The sequence below is a fragment of the Lissotriton vulgaris genome, chromosome 1_1, assembly GCF_964263255.1.
Source record: "Lissotriton vulgaris chromosome 1_1, aLisVul1.2, whole genome shotgun sequence".
NCBI lineage: Eukaryota > Metazoa > Chordata > Amphibia > Caudata > Salamandridae > Lissotriton > Lissotriton vulgaris.
Window position 1 is genome coordinate 1126241807 of NC_141685.1, and position 19919 is coordinate 1126261725.

General features: G+C 45.1%; 1 protein-coding gene across 3 annotated transcripts in view; it reads left to right on the forward strand.

The window, feature by feature from the left end:
* ADCY6 (adenylate cyclase 6) overlaps positions 1–19919 on the forward strand; it is a 550358-nt gene that overhangs the window by 296369 nt on the left and 234070 nt on the right. For all 3 annotated transcript variants that reach the window (XM_086963749.1, XM_086963746.1, XM_086963748.1), the window contains 5 exons: positions 9357–9468; positions 10000–10127; positions 14837–14995; positions 16153–16294; positions 16405–16533. In XM_086963749.1, coding sequence (XP_086819875.1) covers positions 9357–9468; positions 10000–10127; positions 14837–14995; positions 16153–16294; positions 16405–16533 — 670 coding nt within the window. The remainder of the gene's footprint in view (positions 1–9356; positions 9469–9999; positions 10128–14836; positions 14996–16152; positions 16295–16404; positions 16534–19919) is intronic.

The following is a 19919-nucleotide window of genomic DNA, read 5'->3' on the forward strand; positions in this document are numbered from 1 at the left end:
ATGCCGTCAGCGTCTACAGTGTGCCCGAGAAACAGTTTGTGGGAGAGTGGTTTTGTATGAAAGTAACCAATAGTAAGATTACCAATGTGCAGGTGATATTTGATTTTAGACCTTATGGGGGGGGCTACATTGGCTTAGTGTGACAGCTTTTCCCCCCAGCTCTTTTCATTCATGCTACTAATTATTGTAAAGTCTGACATTCGTGAGATTTTCGATTGAGTGAAGTAAGCCAGACTGTGATGAAGTTGCTGTACGTCTTTTAGGTCTTGCTTGCGCTGTCTTTTTTTTTAACTGACCTCATATACCCTCACTGTCTGGCCCACCCCTTTACTTCCACCCAAAAAATCTTACCCTATATACACTTGCTTCACAGTTTCCACCGTACCATGTACCTCCACCCACCCCGCTCCTGCCATGTGTTTGCCTGCCTCACCGTCTGTACCACCCCTCTACCTCCACCCACCCCTCTCCTGCCCTCGGACCCCACCTGCCTCAGTCTGTTCCACCCCTCTACGTCTTGGGTACCTCTAGCCTCCCCTCAGCCCCACCTCACCTGCCTCGGAGCCTGTGCCTCGCCTCACCTACTCTCCACCTCACCTGCCTCGGAGCCTGAGTGAGAGAAGTTCCATTAATAGGTTGTCGATTTCGCACGATTTACAGCCCTGAGCTGCAAGTATGTGAAATCCTGAAATTCTGGCGCCTAGGATGTGCTTGCAGTTTCTGCTAGAGGTGGACCCCACATTTTAAAGGACAATTTGCATAGCCTGGAAGATTGGATTTTCAGTAGAGAGCGCCATTAAAAGCATGCACTCCAAAAGATCATTAATTTGGGCTTTATATTGCGAGTAGGCTTTACCACTATTGACTAACACAAGCAGTTCAAAAGCATAGCTTTGGCAGTAGCTGGTGAGCTTCCCTCTAACACAGCAGGTGCAGCATAAGTCTAGGGGGAGTGCTTGCTTCCCCGCGCACACAATCGGACAATGCCATTTATTTATGATTTTAAAAAAAAAATGTCATGAGCAATGCCAATAGCTCTACCTTTTAATAATGCCGAGACCATTGCATTGTAAATGCTTGTTCTGAAATGTCGGTATGTATGCAGTCCATAGAAACTTGATCCAACCTACAAATCACCAGATCTCACCCAAAATACCCCCTAAAAAGTGAACAGCAGTCCTGCAATAAAACATGCTTGTTCTGTTCCATAGTACCGCTCTCTGCCAATGCTACATAGGTACTTAAGAAGCACAAGTATCGAACCACCTCCTTTCTCTTTGCAAGAAGTATCTTCTTTTGTCATTCTTTGCACCCATTACTTTCTTTGATTTCGTTAGTGCAGAGGAGGACATACTATGACCTCCATTCGGTACACATGTACTCCAACTAGGCAGCTCTTTGCAGTTAATCTCCTTGTAGTCCTAACTTTGTTTTCAGATTAAGATCAACACCTCCGCATGGGGCTACATGTGTTCGTAACCTCGATGGTGCATGTCACAAAACTACCATTTTCTCCCCTTAATTTTAGAGAGTATAATTTATCAACAATTCGTTTTCAGAGACAGGTGAAATATTTGAGTGCAGATACTTGTAAATACATGAATGTAATTTTCAGGTAGAGAGAAAAGGTATCATCTAGTTGGGGCAGGAAGACAATTATGCCCCTCTATAAATCAAACCTCTCAAAATGCTACCAAATAATTTTAAGGACCAAAGTTATTCTGTCAGACCTTAACCACACATTTCAAATGCACATGAATATATATAAAAAAAGTTTTATAGTAACGCATAACATCATGAGCAGAAATGAAAGCTATGTTGTTTCTGGCTTGGATAGTGAGTAGAAATAATGGGGTGGGGCTACCCACAATGTTCTCACGTGGGACGTGGGACAAAAGATGGGCCTGGAGGAGTAAAGAATTTGCACAATTCACCTCTAACATTCTCTAACATTAAGTGGAATTGAGCAGTCAGGGAGTCGATGCTAAAATATATTTTCACATACCTAGCACCTGCACACTTACTTTATGTTTAACTTCACGCTTCGGCTGGCTATATGAATTATGGATTTTTATTCTCAACACCAGTGCTTTAAATAGGCTGGTACTGTCCGGTACGAAGTACCTGAGCTTCTTTAATTTAAAAGGGAGAGTATGTGTACTTCTCATTGCTGCTGCAATACAATGTAATTGGAGAGTGCCGGCACTTCTCAGGAGCAAGCAGGTACTCTGTGATTACCTGCACTTCTATATTTCGATTTGAATCACTATTCAACACACAATAGACCTTTTTCAGAAACCAAACCAGCAACCGAAACAGCGACAACATTCAGCAAATACATTTCCGGGGAGTTTCTCAGAGTTATCATCTTGGCAAATTAGCAAAATATTAGCATGTTTTACATGAACATAAATAGAACAATTATAAACCCAGTGGACTGACCAAATTTGCGATGACATTCCTGCAGATACGCTGTTTTCATAAACATTAAACTGATATCTGGAAATAAGATGGCATAGTGCACTGACAGGCCAATTATTTCTCAGCAACGGATTATCCGATATTTGGGGGAAGGGCCTTTTCATTACGTTTATTATCTGATACTCTTACATGCAATCTTACTCCGGAACCTCGTTTACACTTTAGTCCAAATGGTCTTAGGGTTCTTCAGATCAAAGAAACGTTTCCTCTGCTAATTTACACCAAGAGATGAGAAAACATTCCTGCTCACTAACTTTAAGAGCAGTTGGAAGAGACCATCAATAGTCTTCAAGGTTTCCACTCACCTATTCTATTTCCAGTCGGCCTGCAATTTTCCAACATTTTCAGCATCCGAAAAGGAGAAAGTCTGCCTGTCTCTGGTTGCATTCAGGATTTCCTAGGAATAAAAATCTGCCAACGTGTAAAAAATATAATGCGCCTTGAAAACCAGCCTGCCGGAGCAGAGGTCCAATTTAATGAAGCTCCCGGTATATTGGAACAAAGCAAACCCAACGTGCGTACCCCGGAGGATTCAAAGCGGCATCGCCTGCATGCCAAAGGTCCTGCTGAATTCCACCGTAGTGTAGCGGAGCTTCTCTGAGGGGAGGCGTGAAGGCGAGACATATTGCATTGCAAATCCTGGTCTTGATATCCCTTCAGCAGTTCCCAAACATGGAGCGTATATGTTGGTTAATCGATTGCCTGAGTCTACAAAATGTGAATAAATATCCTATGCTCAACCTCCTGCTACTGTTAGTCTGTTGATCCCAAAGTAGGATCGTAATGAAGAAACATGTTTGGTTATTATGCTCTTAAAATATCCACAAATCTACGTGGAGACAGTGATACTATCTCTTCCGGGGCTGTGATTTTGATGTTCTGTTAAGTTGCGTCAACAAACCCCCCTCCGCCTTCTCTCTCCCGGTCAAAGTCCCACAGGTTTGAGCATGCGCACGGACAAGCAGATCTTTTCTTCTTTCCCCGTTCGCCGAAAGTACAGAAAAGTGAAACGATCATCATTACGTGTTCCTCAAAGGTTTTTGAGGATAGGAGATTGAATTGTACTTAATCTCATTCTCGAATATTTTATGTATTTATATGCCTCTTCGCCACATTTCAGGTGAAGCTGAAGCATAAAAATAGTTTCACTTCGGGAGAAATACTCAGACTGTGGAGCCTGGAGAGTTAGACACGTGTCCACCGAGCTCTTCCGGGGTGGGCTCTGCTTACTGGTGTATAACTCACGAGCCAGCCCAGTGTAGCCGACCATATGCTATCTGTCGGTGTAATTTCTCTTTATTTCCATTTGTCTGAACTCCATTCCTGAATGCGTTTAGAGCTGGGAAGAAAGCGGAGTCAATCAGCCCTAAAACAACCTCCATCTAGAGGCCAGTTACACATTCAGCCCCGCACCCGTATCTCCTGACTGGAGAGCACTTAAGTGTGCGAACTTTACCTTGGGAGGAGCGAACTAGATTGAGGAGGAGTGGTTAAGGATGATCCGATTGCAGAAACAAGGGGGAAAGGACCACCATCTTTCTCCGAGGTCATGCAGAAATGCCTCGGAGAAACGCCCCGTCATTTTCCGACTGGGGGGCGTGTTTTTCTTTCTCTCCTCTTCCCATTGGCTGGAATGTAAAATTCCTGCCAATGGGAAGAGGAGAGAAAGAGCATGAAAAAACACGCCCCTCAATCTGAAAAAGACAGGGCTTAAATGGACAGACGCCCCTCTTCTCCAATGGCTGGCCTCCGTTTAGGAAGCCAGCCAATGGAGAAGAGGGGCGGGTTCAAGCCCCACTCAGGAAAAAATAGGATCTCGCCAGCGAGACTGCGCAAGCGCAGCCTTCGCTAGCCGAGACCTAAAAAGGCTACCATAACATGTAGAGATCTCCCATTCAGAGAGAGGTGATTACTTTATTCTAGCCTCTTTAGATAGCCTGCCGTCCCTTCATTGAAACCTTTGTTGACTTAAAGGGCCCTGCAAAGTGTTTTTGAAATGTCTTATGTATATAGGGTTAAGACATCGACCTTTGAATCTGTTGCCAACCAACTTCCTGTCGACCAAGGTCCCATTAGAAACTGCTTCATTAAGCACTCTACCAGTCCTCACCCGCCCCGCCCCTCGCACCACCAAATAGACTGCCTCATTCTCTAAGAGTTTTTAGGACCAGTGGTCCCTGTGGTAGTAATAATAAAGACGAGAAATGTATTTTAATTTAAGAAACCTATTGGTATTGCTTAATGTTTAGATCATAAACAATAACAAATTTAAATAGTAATCAGTGGGGTGAAGAAAGTCCTCAAACCTGGCAATATGCATGTGCAAATTGCAAAATAAGAAGTATCATCAATTCTATTGTGGAGTGTGGGGGTGGGCGGGCCGGAATAACAGGCGTGGAGGCCGGATGTAGTGTGCTATGATCAGCAAGGGTTTTATTGGTGTACAGAAAAGTCAAGCCCTTGGGCACGGTGATCAGGTACAATCCTCGTTGTTCGGGTTGGGGTTCCTCGCAAGGGGGTCCGATGAGGAGAACACAGGTAGGTCTTCTACTGCAGGGCTGGTGTTCTCCTTCTTGGTTGCGGGCGTTGGGGTGTCCCTCGGAGATAAAGGAAAGAGACACAGGGCAGTTAGTTCCAATGGTCACGGAACTCAGTCGTCTGACACCGGCACCGGGCGTGTAAGGATGGAAACAGACCGTGAGGGAGGGCGGTAGGGTAGGGGAAGAGGGGAAAGAAAAGACTGGGTGTAGGGACAGAGTGCTAATAGTGGGGGGGGTTGGGTGGAAGGTATTATACAGTGCAGGGGTGATTATAATATACAGTGGGGTGCGCGTGACTTCTGTACAAGATTTACACTATTTATACTAATTACACAGGGAGGGGGAAACACGGAGAATGGTAACAGTTTACTCACGTGCCCCGCCGTAACTCTCATCCGAGTTACGGCCGCTTTCCAGCCACCTCCTGAGGATGCCACCAATCCTCGCACCAAACGTCTTCCTCTTCTTCCCTCTCTCGCCTCGTCCTCTCTCCTACAGTCTTCGCTGCCGGTCCTTCGCGTCTCGCCAACTCCTGCCACGAGTCCACCGCTGGGAACCTCTCCACCTCTGTGTCGCTGGCTTTTCTATCATCCGCTCGGGTTCCTGAGGAAAGGCTTCCGGGGTCAGGCGGGATCACTTCCGGTCCTTTAGTGGCCGTTGTACTTCCGGGGTCAATCCAGGCCGCTTCCGGTCCGCTGTGCTCCGGTGTTGCTGTCGGCGCCTGCAGGGAAACAGAGAGAGGTGTAGCCGGTTTTGGCTGTGGGTTAGTGTTGTCGCCCGTATGGGCGTTCCTACGGGATCGCTGCGCCCGGGAGGTAAGGTCCGCCCCTTCACATCTATACAGCCTGTAAAACTTATCAGAATAAGGACCGGTTCCTCCAAGGCAACCACATACTCATAAAAAAGTAACTCTACCCGCAACTCTCTCTCTCTCTCTCTTTCTCTTGCTCTCTTTCTCTTGCTCTCTTTCTGTTTCTCTCTCTCACACTCCGTCACCACCTGCTTTCTGGACTCTACTGGGAGGAATGATTTGACACTTATCTGTATGTTCTGAAATGATTGCTCATGAGTAGGTCCCAACTACGCCTTGAAGGCATTACTACTAGGCCTATGCTGAGAAGACTGACGATGCAGTTCAAGTGTTTATAGTAAAATGCATGCACGCAATGCAAGGATCATGCACAAAGAGTTCCGCTGAAGCATGTAGCTGGAGGTTCACACCACCTTCTGAGTGTGAGTGTAGCAGTCACCTTCAGTTTTGAAATGCGGTACAAAGGCACACACACATGAATACGTGACATTGGATAACCCTCACATGGGACTAAAGTTAGTAAAGGAGATGTGTGTTAGCAGGCAGGTGGTGCTGAGATACCGCTAGCAACACGTCATAGCATTTTCAGAGAGAAGTGCAATAGTCCTGTCCCTCTTCTGGTTATCTTTACTCCCTTCAAAACAATTCTAGCGCCCTGAATAGACTAACGTTGATAGAAGGTCAGTGCTTTAAATGGGCCGGTACCCACCGGTACGGAGTACCAGCACTTCTGATTTTTCAACCATTGGCCAGGGAAAGTACTGGTACCCATACGGGTAGCAAGCTCAGTGGAATTTAAAGGTGCTCCTGAATAGCTACCGACAAGCATGTCAGTCTCAGAGGTAGAATTTGCTGCTTACCACGACTGGCTGTAAAACCTATAAGTGATGACAACAGCAGCATAATTGCAGCAGGGTGCACCAGGACATCTCTGTAGCCAGGCACAGGTGTAAGGGGTGAAACAGTGACAGTGAGGCAGAGCATGTGGTAACCTAGGCACAGCTGAGTGGACAGCAGCGAAGATCAGCATTTGTAAAAAAAAAAAAAAGACAAGCATTGGCTGATATGTAAGCTCATGTGAGTGCCAGTATGTTCCTGTGCATGTTTGCATATGTGGGGGTGTTGTTTCCAATCACCTTCGCCAGTATATAGCTTGCATCAGGACAGCCAGTCCTGTCTCTGAATTGTACTCCGCAGTGTTAGCTTGTAGCAGTTCAGGGCCTCCCAATCTCACCACAGGTGCGTACATAAAAAGCTGGAGTAAAATCAGAGGCGCAGAACAAGGATCTCTAAATGCCCACCTTTGGGCAGAGCTGACAACTCGAGAAAAATCACTTGCTAAGAAGCACCTATCAGAATCACTAGAGTATCTTGAACTAACAAACCTCTGGGAGACATCTGCAGATAATAAAAGCTTGATATAAGAAAAGTAACAAAAATGGTATCAATAATAGAAGACCAGGACATTCTGGCCAAGAGGGCTCTCGGTTGGACAGTATTGAACGATTATAAAACGCTTAAACCACAAGCATATCTGAATATGGGACTAACATGGAAGACAAAAGGAAACTTCTCAAAATTGCTCTTCGGTGTTCTACCAATCCTTCCTCACATTGCGCCCTGGAAAAGGAGAGATGGAGAACAGTCCTGCCGCCCCTGTGGGATAGGTAAAGAGGACTTAACACACATAATCTGTATTTTCCCAAACTTGGTGGACATAAGGCGTGCCTTATTATGATTAAAATGGAACGAAAAGGGAATACGAAGCTGCAGGCAATTGTGAAGCTGTGTTTCAATCCAGAGGAAACTCAACTAAACTGCAGATTAACAAAGTACTTTGACATAGTAGGTAACAGACTCAAAGACTTATAAAATAGCTCCAGAAAGTATAGCATGCAGCTAAAATCCTTTTGTCAATCACAGAGGCAGCCCGTCTAGAATCAAGTCAGCTAAAATAAAGACAGCACTCTGAAGCACAAGCACTTGATTACTTCGAATTGAATTGCACAGACAATGTATTGTCTTCGATACGTCCTTTTAACCTAAGAGTTAACCACTTTTAAATGTAATTGTACAAAGATAAGGCTGTACACAATTTTAACCTTAACGTTTAATGTTTTGTCTTTTTATATTGTGAGTTTTAATTAACTGTACAATAAATTCAATTCCAAACGATCTCACCAGAAGGGATGTTCCCCTTTCTGTGGTTAGGCCGCACTGTCTCAAAACGAATGCACCTTGGCTCGAAGAGGCCAGTCCCTTTGCAAAGGTTATAATAGACTTTTTCTCCGGCTAGGGTTTAAAGTGGTTAAAGATATCTACAACATGTTAAGGTTTGTACAAACCATACAAGTTTAAAGGTCATACCGTGGGATACTCATGTAAGGCTGCTCTGAAGGCATGCATTTAAAACCACCCATTTTGTTTAACCTACCCTTCTTTCTTCTCATTGGTATATACTGTTTGTATTAAAGGACATCTATTTCCGTACTGTTCGAGGCTGTGATGCTGATGGTTTTGTAAATGTGTTTACGTTTCATCTTAAAGGTAATTCTTTAAGGGGCAAGTGCGGTATAGGTTATTGAAAAGTGCCTTGTTTAATTCTAGGGACAAGGCCAATGGTTTTACCCTACTTTTTTCTACGATTTATTACCCGCAATGTATAGGCCAAGGAGTACAGTAAACTATGTAAAGACAGCGTGGTCAGTCTAATGTGGTTTGAAGTTTTTGGGCACCGTAGTTGTAATACATTAAACATTAAAAAAAGAAAAACGCAGATGCTAGAATGAGATCATGGTATATATAATTTGTCAAGTTTTCTTTTTTTAGTTACTATTCGTTATTGCCCATGGTATAGAATTCCAAAATGTTTTCTATGTGTCATGCATTGAGAGAATTTGTCCACATGGAAAATCTGAAAGATTACATTAAACGTACACTTTTGTACATATAAGGATAAAAAGAATACTCCAGATACCAGAAACGCCTCTTTAAAATCTCGATCCTTGTAGTTCTTCCCACTTGCCCGCTTCTTAGCCCCACCCCAAACTCACCCCTTGTCGACAGAGTACCTACACTTATTTTTTTCCCATTTAAAGCACTGAAAAAGGATACTGTCTCTAACACTGTTTTTGCAGAGTAACCGTCTTCCATAGCTTTAATGTGTAACCCTCTCATTACTATCAGACTTTGTAATCCGCATGCCTGTTACCCGACATTGAACATAGAATATGAGCAGCCTTTCGGGGGGGGGGGGGGGGGGGGGGGGGGGCTCCTTTGTTCAACTTTGAGACATTTCAGTTTTACGAACAGGCTGCAACTGAAGCACAGAGTTCTAAAAAAAAAAAAACTCCAATTGTACCAGAGATTTTTGTGAAGCCAGAATGGATTTTCAGAGCTTATTGGATCTCTGATAAATGTTTGTACTGGGAAAACTGTTAAACAACTGTTTTTACCGCCCCTTTTGGATCATTGCAGTTGTACGTGGGATGTGACGTGTCTTTCATCGTTTTTCCCCCCCACAGCATCCTATTTGCAGACATTGAAGGATTCACTAGCTTGGCCTCGCAGTGCACCGCCCAAGAACTGGTCATGACACTCAATGAGCTCTTTGCACGCTTTGACAAGCTGGCGTCGGTAGGTGGGATAGGTAGCAACCGCCCTACGTGTATATGTGGGAAAGCACCGTTCATTCAGGCAAGAGAGAGCGCGCGCATGACTGTGTGCGCGCCTGTGACGCCTGGGCAGACTCGAGGCCTGTCTGGTAGTTTTGCATCTGTTCCTTAAAGTGCACATTGCTCACAAAGTAAAAGGTGTGGCGCCTAGCACAGAGAGAGGGGTGCACAGCGGCTGTCATAGGCACAGATGCTGGATGAGTTGATTGCACTTGCTTTTGTTGTTTTTTAATTTTTCTCATCGTGCATATGGTACTAGTGTATTTATGCATCCAGTTTTGTGTTCGTGTGAGTAGTCCTTTTATGTGTTTTTGTATGCGCGGCCATGTAGCTTAGTACTGAGATTTTGTGGATGTTATTTGCCTGTCTGCAAGTGTTTTTTTTTGTTTTGTATTTGTTAGTGCATGTCGTTTTATTTAACAACGCCCTTACAATGTTGTTCTGCGATTTGGGAGAACACAGTTCTAACACATACTGGTTTTGCATATTCCAGGAGAATCACTGCCTGCGAATAAAAATCCTGGGAGATTGTTACTACTGTGTGTCCGGCCTTCCGGAGGCGCGAGCGGACCATGCTCACTGCTGTGTGGAGATGGGAGTCGACATGATTGAGGCAATCTCGTGAGTACTGATTCCATTGACCTTGCAGGACTAACCTGTTTCACTCCACAGCGGTCTTACTTAGCCCCCCCATGAACCTTCCTGTTTACCTTGAAATTCTTGTCGACCTCCTTTCTGACTTCTGCCAGCCCTCTGCTCAACCAGAAGTGCATGACCCACCCTTGCGACTCAGACGTGCCTGACCCACCCTTGCACCCCAGACGTGCCTGACCCTTGCTCCCAGACGTGCCTGACCTTCTCAGCAGTGTTTGTGGAAAAGGACCGAGCGATGAGATTCGTTGTGTATGGAGAATCTGTCTTTTCTCCAAGGCGATGATTGATTAATTCCAGAAACATTGCAACACTTGATTATTGTTGTGAGATATGTACACATCCAACGCTACATTCTGTGACCAACCACAGCACCGGACTGATTATACACAGTCCACAGAGCATTTTTTTAAACATGCCATTGCTTCAACAGGGCAGAGTTACTCTTCGAACTAAAGTGTGGCTGCTGCTGTGTAGTAGAGTATTGGCAACTCGATGTAGTGGTTACAGTTCATGATGTAATGGTGATCACTGTGGGTGATCTGATGACTGGCTGCAAGCTGGCCATGTTTCTTGCTTGGGTAAAGGCAGCAGCATTATCTAAGCAAGAAACACAGGAGGAGGGCAGGTAAGAACCCCGAGGTAGGCATATGCGATAAGGGAATGAATGGCACATGAAGCGGTGTGTTGAATGTGTGCTTAAAGACAGAAAGCAAAAGGACGCTTCTGAATAGAAGCCCATGCTAGTGTCCAGTATAAACTGAGGTCCAGGTTGAGCAGGCACCACAGCTTCGTAAATCAGTATCCAGAAGACTAACTTCCAACATCTCACCTCCATCCTCGAAGACTCACAGTTGGCAACATTCTGGCTGACACTACATATTAATGTTTGCGACGCAGGCGTGACATATGAAGGACATTGCCTAAATTGCAATGGCCTACAGAACCATTGATGTGACCTGTGACTTCCTCAACACAAGCCCATCCAGCTACCCCTAGGCATAAATTCAAATTGCAAATCACTACTCCTGCCCACTATCAATCCAGAGGCATTGACCTGACGTGTGGGTAACCTTGACATGGTGCCAACTGAACTCACTTTGTGGCACAGACAACAGGCTGTGGCTCGCTCTGTCAAGGTGTTTGAGTCATGTTCCTGACATACACCCTGCATCATCCCAACTGGCCTTTCAGAGGCACTGACTTAACTGGACTGATTCCATTCCAGCCCTTCAGGCCTTCCATGGGCAGAGCTAATGGTGTGGCATTTGACCGACCAGACACTGGCCTTGGTGGTGGCGCCTCAGAGCCTTGAACATGTCATTTTATCAGCTCTGACCTGAACGAAAACCCTGTCACAGCCATTAGAAATGCCGGCTCTTTTCTGACCATACTAGCTCTCAGAGGTAAAACTGCTTCCTTTAGACTTGATATCCTCTAAATCTATGTCAGGCCTGTGAAGGGCTTAAAGATCAGCATAGCCTTTAGCCGAATCTTCCCCAAACGTGCATGTCTTGTATCCCCCCCCCTCATGTTACACTGTATGCAAGGCATGACTTATCTACAAGAGTACTTTACAACATGATGTTTACATATTTCACATGTAGCTCAGACATGCGTCGGACATTGGTGCGATTTTTTTTTTTAGTAGCCAACTTGTATTTATCAAGCATTTGTAATGCAATAGGTCTCACATTTACACAAGTTTAAGCTATTGGTATTTGCGTAAATGCGAGACCTATTGCATTATAAATGCTTGATTTTACTCACTTGGATTGCCCCTAAGCCCCACCCCTCATGCGAGGGAGGAAGGGTGCCAATAGAAGAGGCGAGCGCGGACTGGCTGAGGGAGTGGACAGCAAAGAAGCTGAAGAAAGTTGATAGCAGCAGCAGCTCCTGGTTCAGCATGGTGTCCGTGAAGCGGGCGCCGCACTCAGCATGCAAATACAAAGAAAACCATTCGCCATTGTCCCCATCAGTGTCAATAAGCAAAATAGTGCTCACCCACTTATAATGCAGACTGTGTAACAAGCCAAGTAAAAGGTCGTCATTTTGGGCTGTAACCAATGCAGACAAGGTGGTACCAAGGAGGGACTAAAAAGCCTATTTACGAATCAGAAGTCTGCATTTAAGAAGTACAATGACACAAGCCAATGACAAATATGGGCGGAGAGTGGTTTGGGCGTCCACTACATACACTATTACAGGATGTCTCGCAGAGCGAGCAGTGCATGCACGCTGCGGCTAGGCCTGACCTAATAAACGGTGCACACTCTCGCTCTGCGTCCGAGCATGGGAGGTGAAGTGAAAGGGGAAATGTCTGACTTCAGAGTGTAATGTTAATTAAACCTGGTCTTGTTGGCTAAAACTCCTGAACATAGTAAGGGGCTGTGAAAAGAGAGAAGAGTTTTCAAAAACTGTGCATGTTACTTTGAAAGCATCATTTTTATATTGTGCCCCACCTGGTCTGCTGTAAAAAACACAGTTGATGGACAGAATGTAGAACAATGCCATACATTCACCCCAGTACAAGGATCTGGGCCTAAACGCATCGTTTTTTTGCACTCCACACCACCCTGGGTTAGACACTGGCTATATGAAAATCAGCTCTGACCCTGTGCCTCATGGGAACAGTCCAGTCCGAACTACCAAGCCATATCCTTCCCAGACCGGAATCAAGCATCCAAGGACCGGTTTCTGGCTATCAGCCTTCATCAGCCTGGATAGCTTGACTCCAGAGGTGTGGGACTCACGTCTGAGTATACCCAGCACATTCGGGGTGAAAATTGCAAAAAACACAGTTGATGGACAGAATGGTAGTTCGGACTGGACTGTTCCCATGAGGCACAGGGTCAGAGCTGATTTGCATATAGCCAGTGTCTAACCCAGGGTGGTGTGGAGTGCAAAAAAACGATGGATTTAGGCCCAGATCCTTGTACTGGGGTGAATGTATGACATTGTTCTACATTCTGTCCATCAACTGTGTTTTTTGCAATTTTCACCCCGAGTGTGCTGGGTATACTCAGACGTGAGTCCCAGGCTCTCCACACCACTGGAGTCAAGCTATCCAGGCTGATGAAGGCTGATAGCCAGAAACCGGTCCTTGGATGCTTGATTCCGGTCTGGGAAAGACATGGCTTGGTAGTTCGGACTGGACTGTTCCCATGAGGCACAGGGTCAGAGCTGATTTGCATATAGCCAGTGTCTAACCCAGGGTGGTGTGGAGTGCAAAAAAACGATGGATTTAGGCCCAGATCCTTGTACTAGGGTGAATGTATGACATTGTTCTACATTCTGTCCATCAACTGTGTTTTTTGCAGTATTACTATTCTAAGCATTCTTGGGATGGAACAAAATATTATTGATTATACTCAATTTGATTTGCAGCGGTTTTAAATCTAATTTGCGTTTTGGACTTTTTTTTTTTGCCTGCTTTGCATTTTCCTTCCTTTTATTCACTGTTCACCAAAGCACACTCTAAAACCACTTCAGAAGCTTGGTAAATAGTCTAACGTTTTTAGATCCTGTCGTTCTGTTCTTTTCTTGTATAGATATGTGTCCTTTCTTCCTTGTATACCTGTTTTATGTAGCGTAGAATTAATATATATTTGTTTAAATCCTTCATTGGTTGATCTAGTATGTGTTTGATCAGGTGGCTTCGTAGAGGCCTGCCCTTTTTAAAGGTGTTTACCTTCTATGTCCTTCGAGTAAAGAAATACAATTCAGGACTGGATAGTATGACCCCTTTGAAATGGAATGGTGCGGAGAGGCAGGGTGCTAGAGACCCACTTTACCCACCTTCAAAGCATTTGAAATGTGTTACTGAATTTAGTGTGTATGAGAGAGGGCTGTAGAGGATAATGTCTCCCAAATTTTGGAAGAGAAGGTAGGTAGAGACCCCTCACAGCCCTGAAATAGCCTCCTCCATTGTATGTTTAGCGCTGTGCCGTAATGGTCTTGGGAATAGCTCGCCGCCGTTTGGTGTAAACAACTGTGTCCCAGTGCTCCTCTCAAATATTGGTCCTCAATATATTCTTTCCCAGTTCAGTGTCTGAGCGCCGTGCTCAATGCTCCCTTATGTTCTTTTTGCCTTTACGTTAATATCTTGCACATTCACACAGCTCTTCGGTCTCTTCGGAGCCCTGGGTGCAGAATGGAGAGGATGGAGTAGTGTAGGGGGCTAAAAATATTGAGAATAAGAGACTTCTTTTGGGCTGGTTTGAGTCCCTGGTGGAACAAGGTGCGTTCACAAAGAAAATCTTTCGATACATAGAGGTTGCCCAACACTAATGTGCCTGATTTATGTTGTGTGGAAGCATCATCTGATAAATAATATCAAGCAGACATTCAAATTTCGGAAAAAGTCTGGTGCATGTGGTTGGTGATTGTTGACGATGTAGGATTGAGTAGAGAATTTATTTTTCTCTCCTCCATGGATGACCATTTTGAGGCCCACCTCTGCCTTTCCACCTCTGTTCTCTAAACCCATGCTCCTCTTAGGTAAATGTCGTAAGTGAAACCTCCCCTGTTTGGTTACGTATCACTGCACAACCCTGCTTTTCGCTATCAATGCTTCTGGAGATGCTGCTTCTCTATTGGTTGATTATTCTCCTGTTAGATAATAATGGCCCTGCAGGTAAGCACATCATGACATCTCATGTTGTCTCATCCTTCTGCAGGCTTGTACGAGAAGTAACCGGGGTCAATGTGAACATGCGTGTGGGAATCCATAGTGGCCGTGTTCACTGTGGGGTTCTTGGGCTGCGCAAGTGGCAGTTTGATGTTTGGTCTAATGATGTCACACTGGCCAATCAAATGGAGGCTGGCGGCAAAGCTGGGTGAGTGAACCCCATAACAATCTCTCTTTTTGCAGGAGAAGTAGGACTTGTAGTGATGTCATTTCCTTATCCAGAAAGAAGGAAAATTATGTTCTGATTTCTGCCTTGAAGGGATGTAGAATGTGGGACCGTGGGAGGAAGTAGGTGGGCTCAGATGTCAAGCGCTAAAAATAGATTTTGCTTATAGGCTGCTGTTTACCTGTGCCAAGATCCACCACGTGATGCCATTTATTTACTGCATGTAGCATTCTGGTAATGCTGTAGAGATTTCCTTGGGATTGACTGTATTATGACAATGCACCGTGTGATGTAATCTCCTGGCCCCATTTGGTGTTATGGGAAGCATCATCTGGAACTTATGATAATGTGGTGAGGCACTATGTGATGTCATATCTGGGTCCCTTGTGTTATTTTAGTCACACCATCCTGTTGATCTGGGATCGGCTCCCTTCATCTGAAAAGACCCTTGAGTTAATTGATGTTCGCCAGTCACCAGGCCACCCCAGTATACTTGAAGTCTTGTAGTGCTCCAAGCCCTAGGCCTTTCATGACTTTTTGGCGATAGACTTTGCTGGGTCTCTCCTGGTTATTGGGTTGATGCTGTGTGCCAGGACACACCTGGTACTGTGGTAAATCATGAGGCCCTACCCCCCTTGTGATACTGTTATGCTGCACTCTCTGATCCCCCTTGTTTTATCGTTGTGCATACTGTAACATTCCCCCTGTGGTAATCTTGTGTACCATATCCTCGAGACATGGTGGTATTCTGCAACATACCCTGGGTCCCTGTTGGTATTGTAGTGCCAAAAGCACTCCATGATATTGATGTGCAACATTTTCTGGTCCCTTGTAATAAACTTGCGCTGCATTCCCCTTGTGCTATAGGTAGATGTATGTCACGTGACACTGATGTGATTGTTGGGCACCGTGTCTCAACCGTGCCATGGTGTTAGTGCAGTGGACCATACACTTATCACCCCATAGTATTGTTGTGTCCCACCCCCAAACTACTCTCTAGATTTCGCGATGTACCATACGGTGAGTCTTTGCTGTTCTTACCAAGGGCCCAAACCTACCTCCCTCGTAGTATTGTTGCACACCATTCCCTTTTTGAGTCCTAGACTTGTGCAATCAATGTTTGCCTGGTTCTTCTACAGGAGGATACACATAACAAGGGCCACACTGCAGTATCTGAATGGAGATTATGAGGTTGAGCCTGGGCATGGAGGAGAAAGAAACGCCTATCTCAAGGAGCACAACATTGAGACTTTCCTCATCGTAGGCTGCAGCCAGAAACGAGTGAGTCCCCCATGGTAGTGAGCGGGGTGTTACACCTGGGCCTTCTAATTCCAGCACTGGGAATCAGGTTTCCATTCTCTGATGTGTTTTGTCTTTGTCTCGGCTCCTAGAAAGAAGAAAAGGCTCTGATTGCCAAACAGCAGCGTGCCCGGGCCAATTCCAACGAAGGACTGGTACCACGCTGGGTACCAGAACGCTCCTTCTCGCGCACCAAGGACTCCAAAGCATTCCGGCAGATGGTAAGTTTCTGAGCTTAAGGAGAGAAGAAATTATACCGGTATGGAGGTGGTGTTTTGGATGTGGGCAAAGGAGAGTCTGAAGCAAACAACAGGTGATGTGTCTCTGAGTCTGTGCAAGTGAGAGTCTAGGCTAGCCTACAGGTAGATTATTTGGCCGTAGGGTAACCTGTACCAGCTGGTTGGAGGTGTTTCTTGGAGAATTTGAATTAGCTGGTAGATGATGTGTATTGGCCTCTAGGAACATCTGAACAAGGTGTGGGAAACCGCATTGGAGAGCTGGACCAATTGGCAGTTGTTGTCTTATGTTTGGGTCTGGGAAATGGCGAATAGGATTCAGACTCGCATGGTAGGGGCTAGGGAGACAGCCTTTACATCCCAGCTCTAACCATGCTGTGCCTTAACAACGCGGTCTGAACCACAAATGCGTTTTTACAATGCATTCCTTTACAATGCAAGTCGTTAAAACGGCTTGCCGTACAGAATGCGTTGTTGGACTGATGTTAAACTTTAAGTCCATCACTTTCCTTACTGTTGCACAGACTGGAGCTGTAGTGAAAGTGAAGGCAGAGAGATTCATAGACACGTGCAAGGTAGTGTTGCTAGAGCAGATATCAAAGGGGATTTGGATTTCTATTAACAATAAAGCAGACCAGTCTAGTCTTTTCTGGTGAATCACTCAGTAGATGAATCATTTAGGTGATTGAGAGGACAATAGTTAGCAGAGTTTCTTCTTCTATTTTGGCCAACCCATGAGCACGGTTAGTGTTTTGGTTCAGTCAGATTTAGTTCTGTAGTGTTGTAAAATGTTATTCACATGATAAAATGTCATTGGCAATTAAAAGTCTTCGAGGCGTGAGGGCAAGATGGCGGCCGAGCGCTTGGTCGAGTGAGCTGGCGTCTCTCGACTGGATGAATCACCCCCTCTAAATGCTTCAGCTACAGGATACCCTTGATAGCGAGATCTGTCAAAGCGAGTGGCATGATCAGAATCATTACGTGCTTACCGACGACTGAATCTGGCAGCACGTACAGGCTTTGGCGTCCCCCGGTCCTGTATCTGCCGGCAGCTTATCGGTACGCTGCTCTCCTGAGTGCATGCAGCTCCTGGAGGCGTTTGTCTAGCACCATGGCCCCGAAGATCACAGCTAAGGCAGCGGCAGCAGGGGCTCGGTCTGCCGTCATTGAAGCATGAACCAACAGTCCAGGAGAATCGGCTAATGCAGTGAAAGCCCCACAGGCAGCGCAAGGGGGAGAAGCGGCTGGAGAAGGAGGTATGGACTGCAACCGGACCGCCTCTAAAAGCGGCGGTAAGACTAAGCAGACAGTACCGGCTCTCTTCAAAAACGTAACTGTTAAATCCACAATATCGGCTGATATTTGAGTTAGCAAGCAAGCAGATTCAGGCTCCATAAAAACTTTTGAAGGTGTGCAAACAGCAGGGGATGTGTCAGCCACACCGGGTCCCATGTGAGTGGTTAATGCGCTTTCTGTTAATGGGGGGCCTGTGTAGGTATCCCTGACTGATCAAGGTCATCCTCTGCAACAGGGTTTTGATATGGAATGTCCAGTTGTTATTACCCACCAAGATGATTCGGGGACAAGAATCCTGCAACCCATGTCTAACCTCCCGGCGCATGGGATTAATGGGAGATGCAGTTCAGTCAGCGGAAAATACTGCAATCTCTGTGTATCCCCTCCCAGCTGTAAATATTCCTGAGTCCAAGGCTACTACTATCCGTTCTGCCGATGGATAATGAATCCTCTAGGTAGTATGAAGGGCATCCATTTTTATTCCCTATCGGAACACACTGGTTCGTCAATGTATGAAGAGGATGGTCATGGCCCAGAATGGACTAATGATGGTAGTGACATTGGAGATTGGCGGCTAAATGAAGTACTTAGTGAGGAGATATCACCCCGTGGCCCCCGTACAGTATGTAAAGCAAATGGTTTAAAGGCTCAGGGTGCTTGATGCCCATTGGGCTGAGTTCAGCGCGTTATAAATCTATTTTCATTTCATTTTCTTTAAGAGAGGGGGCAGTCGTTCCTGGATTACCGTTTAGCAATAACTCTTTGTCTGTGGAGCAAGGCCCAGGGCCCCTTATGTTAGCTGGGGGCTCTATTACACTGCATAGTCAGTCTGATCTGCCACCCGGAGAGATTACACTTGCCGTTATCTACCAGACTATCATGGCGCTTCGTGAGGAGTTTATGATAGCGCCATTCCAGTCGGGAATGGCGGCCCCCGACGCACACTGTGTAGAAAAAATTCCTTTGAATTTGTAGTTTTCTTTCAAAATAAAGTTTTATTTGTAACGTTGAATGTTGTAATCCTTAGTATTTCACATATTTCATAAATCAAATTTATAATTGGCCCAATGCATTTCGGGCAATGCTGCCCTTCTTCAGGGGCATTGATGTTCTATAAGAAAGATGAAACACAACTGTAATATATTCGTAATACATTGCATGTCAAAAATCATAATGGTACTAATAGTGTGTTATTACACCTATACCCAGGCATGTTTGAATGAACTTACATCAGTAAACACTGACTTCATGAAACGTAAAAACGCATTCTCATAAGTGTACACTCCGGTAGTATATATCCACACTACTTATCAACAGTATAGAAAAACAAAGTACATGAAAGAAATGAATGACCCAATCTCATGCCTTCAATGTTAAGCAAAAACAGTGTCTTAAGAAATGTAAAAGAAACGAAACAACCAGTCACTCTAGGATTATACTACGAACGAATCTAAGAAAGAAATGAGCCAAACATACCTTCCTCGTTGAAGGAAGTGTATAGTCAGTATTAAATCGGTGCACGTAAGCCCAAGACAGCTACCCTGTGGTAAATGAAACAGTGTTTTTTTTAAAACAATCGGTCTGTCGGATAATGTGTGTGAAGTCGGTAGTTACCTTAATGGTCGTACCTGGAAATGTAGAAAGCCACCATCAGGTTTAGGGCGTGATCTGTGTTTTGCTCGGGTCAATGAATATTGCTCTGAAAAAAGAACCATGTCGGTTCAGTTTTATGCGCCGATATCAAACAAGAATAGACTCGCAATTCAACGACTTGTGAAGTTGCGGAACACTCACCTAAAGTCTGGCGTTTCCTAAAAGCACCATGATCTTCCTGCCGTGTGTTTGTAGAAATGTTTGGCGGGGTTTTAAACCGGAGTCGGACGTGTAACCTTCCCAGCCCGGAAGTGATAAGTTGGGATGAGAGACTAAAAACTAAAAACGGACACTGTGTAGTTTCTAAGCGTTAAACATACGAGCACAGGAGTGCTAAATTAAAAAAAATAATAAAGGTAGGAGAACGAAATGTGTGGAGTCTATGTGAGATGTGTACACTGCCTGAAGCGACTGCTCAGGTG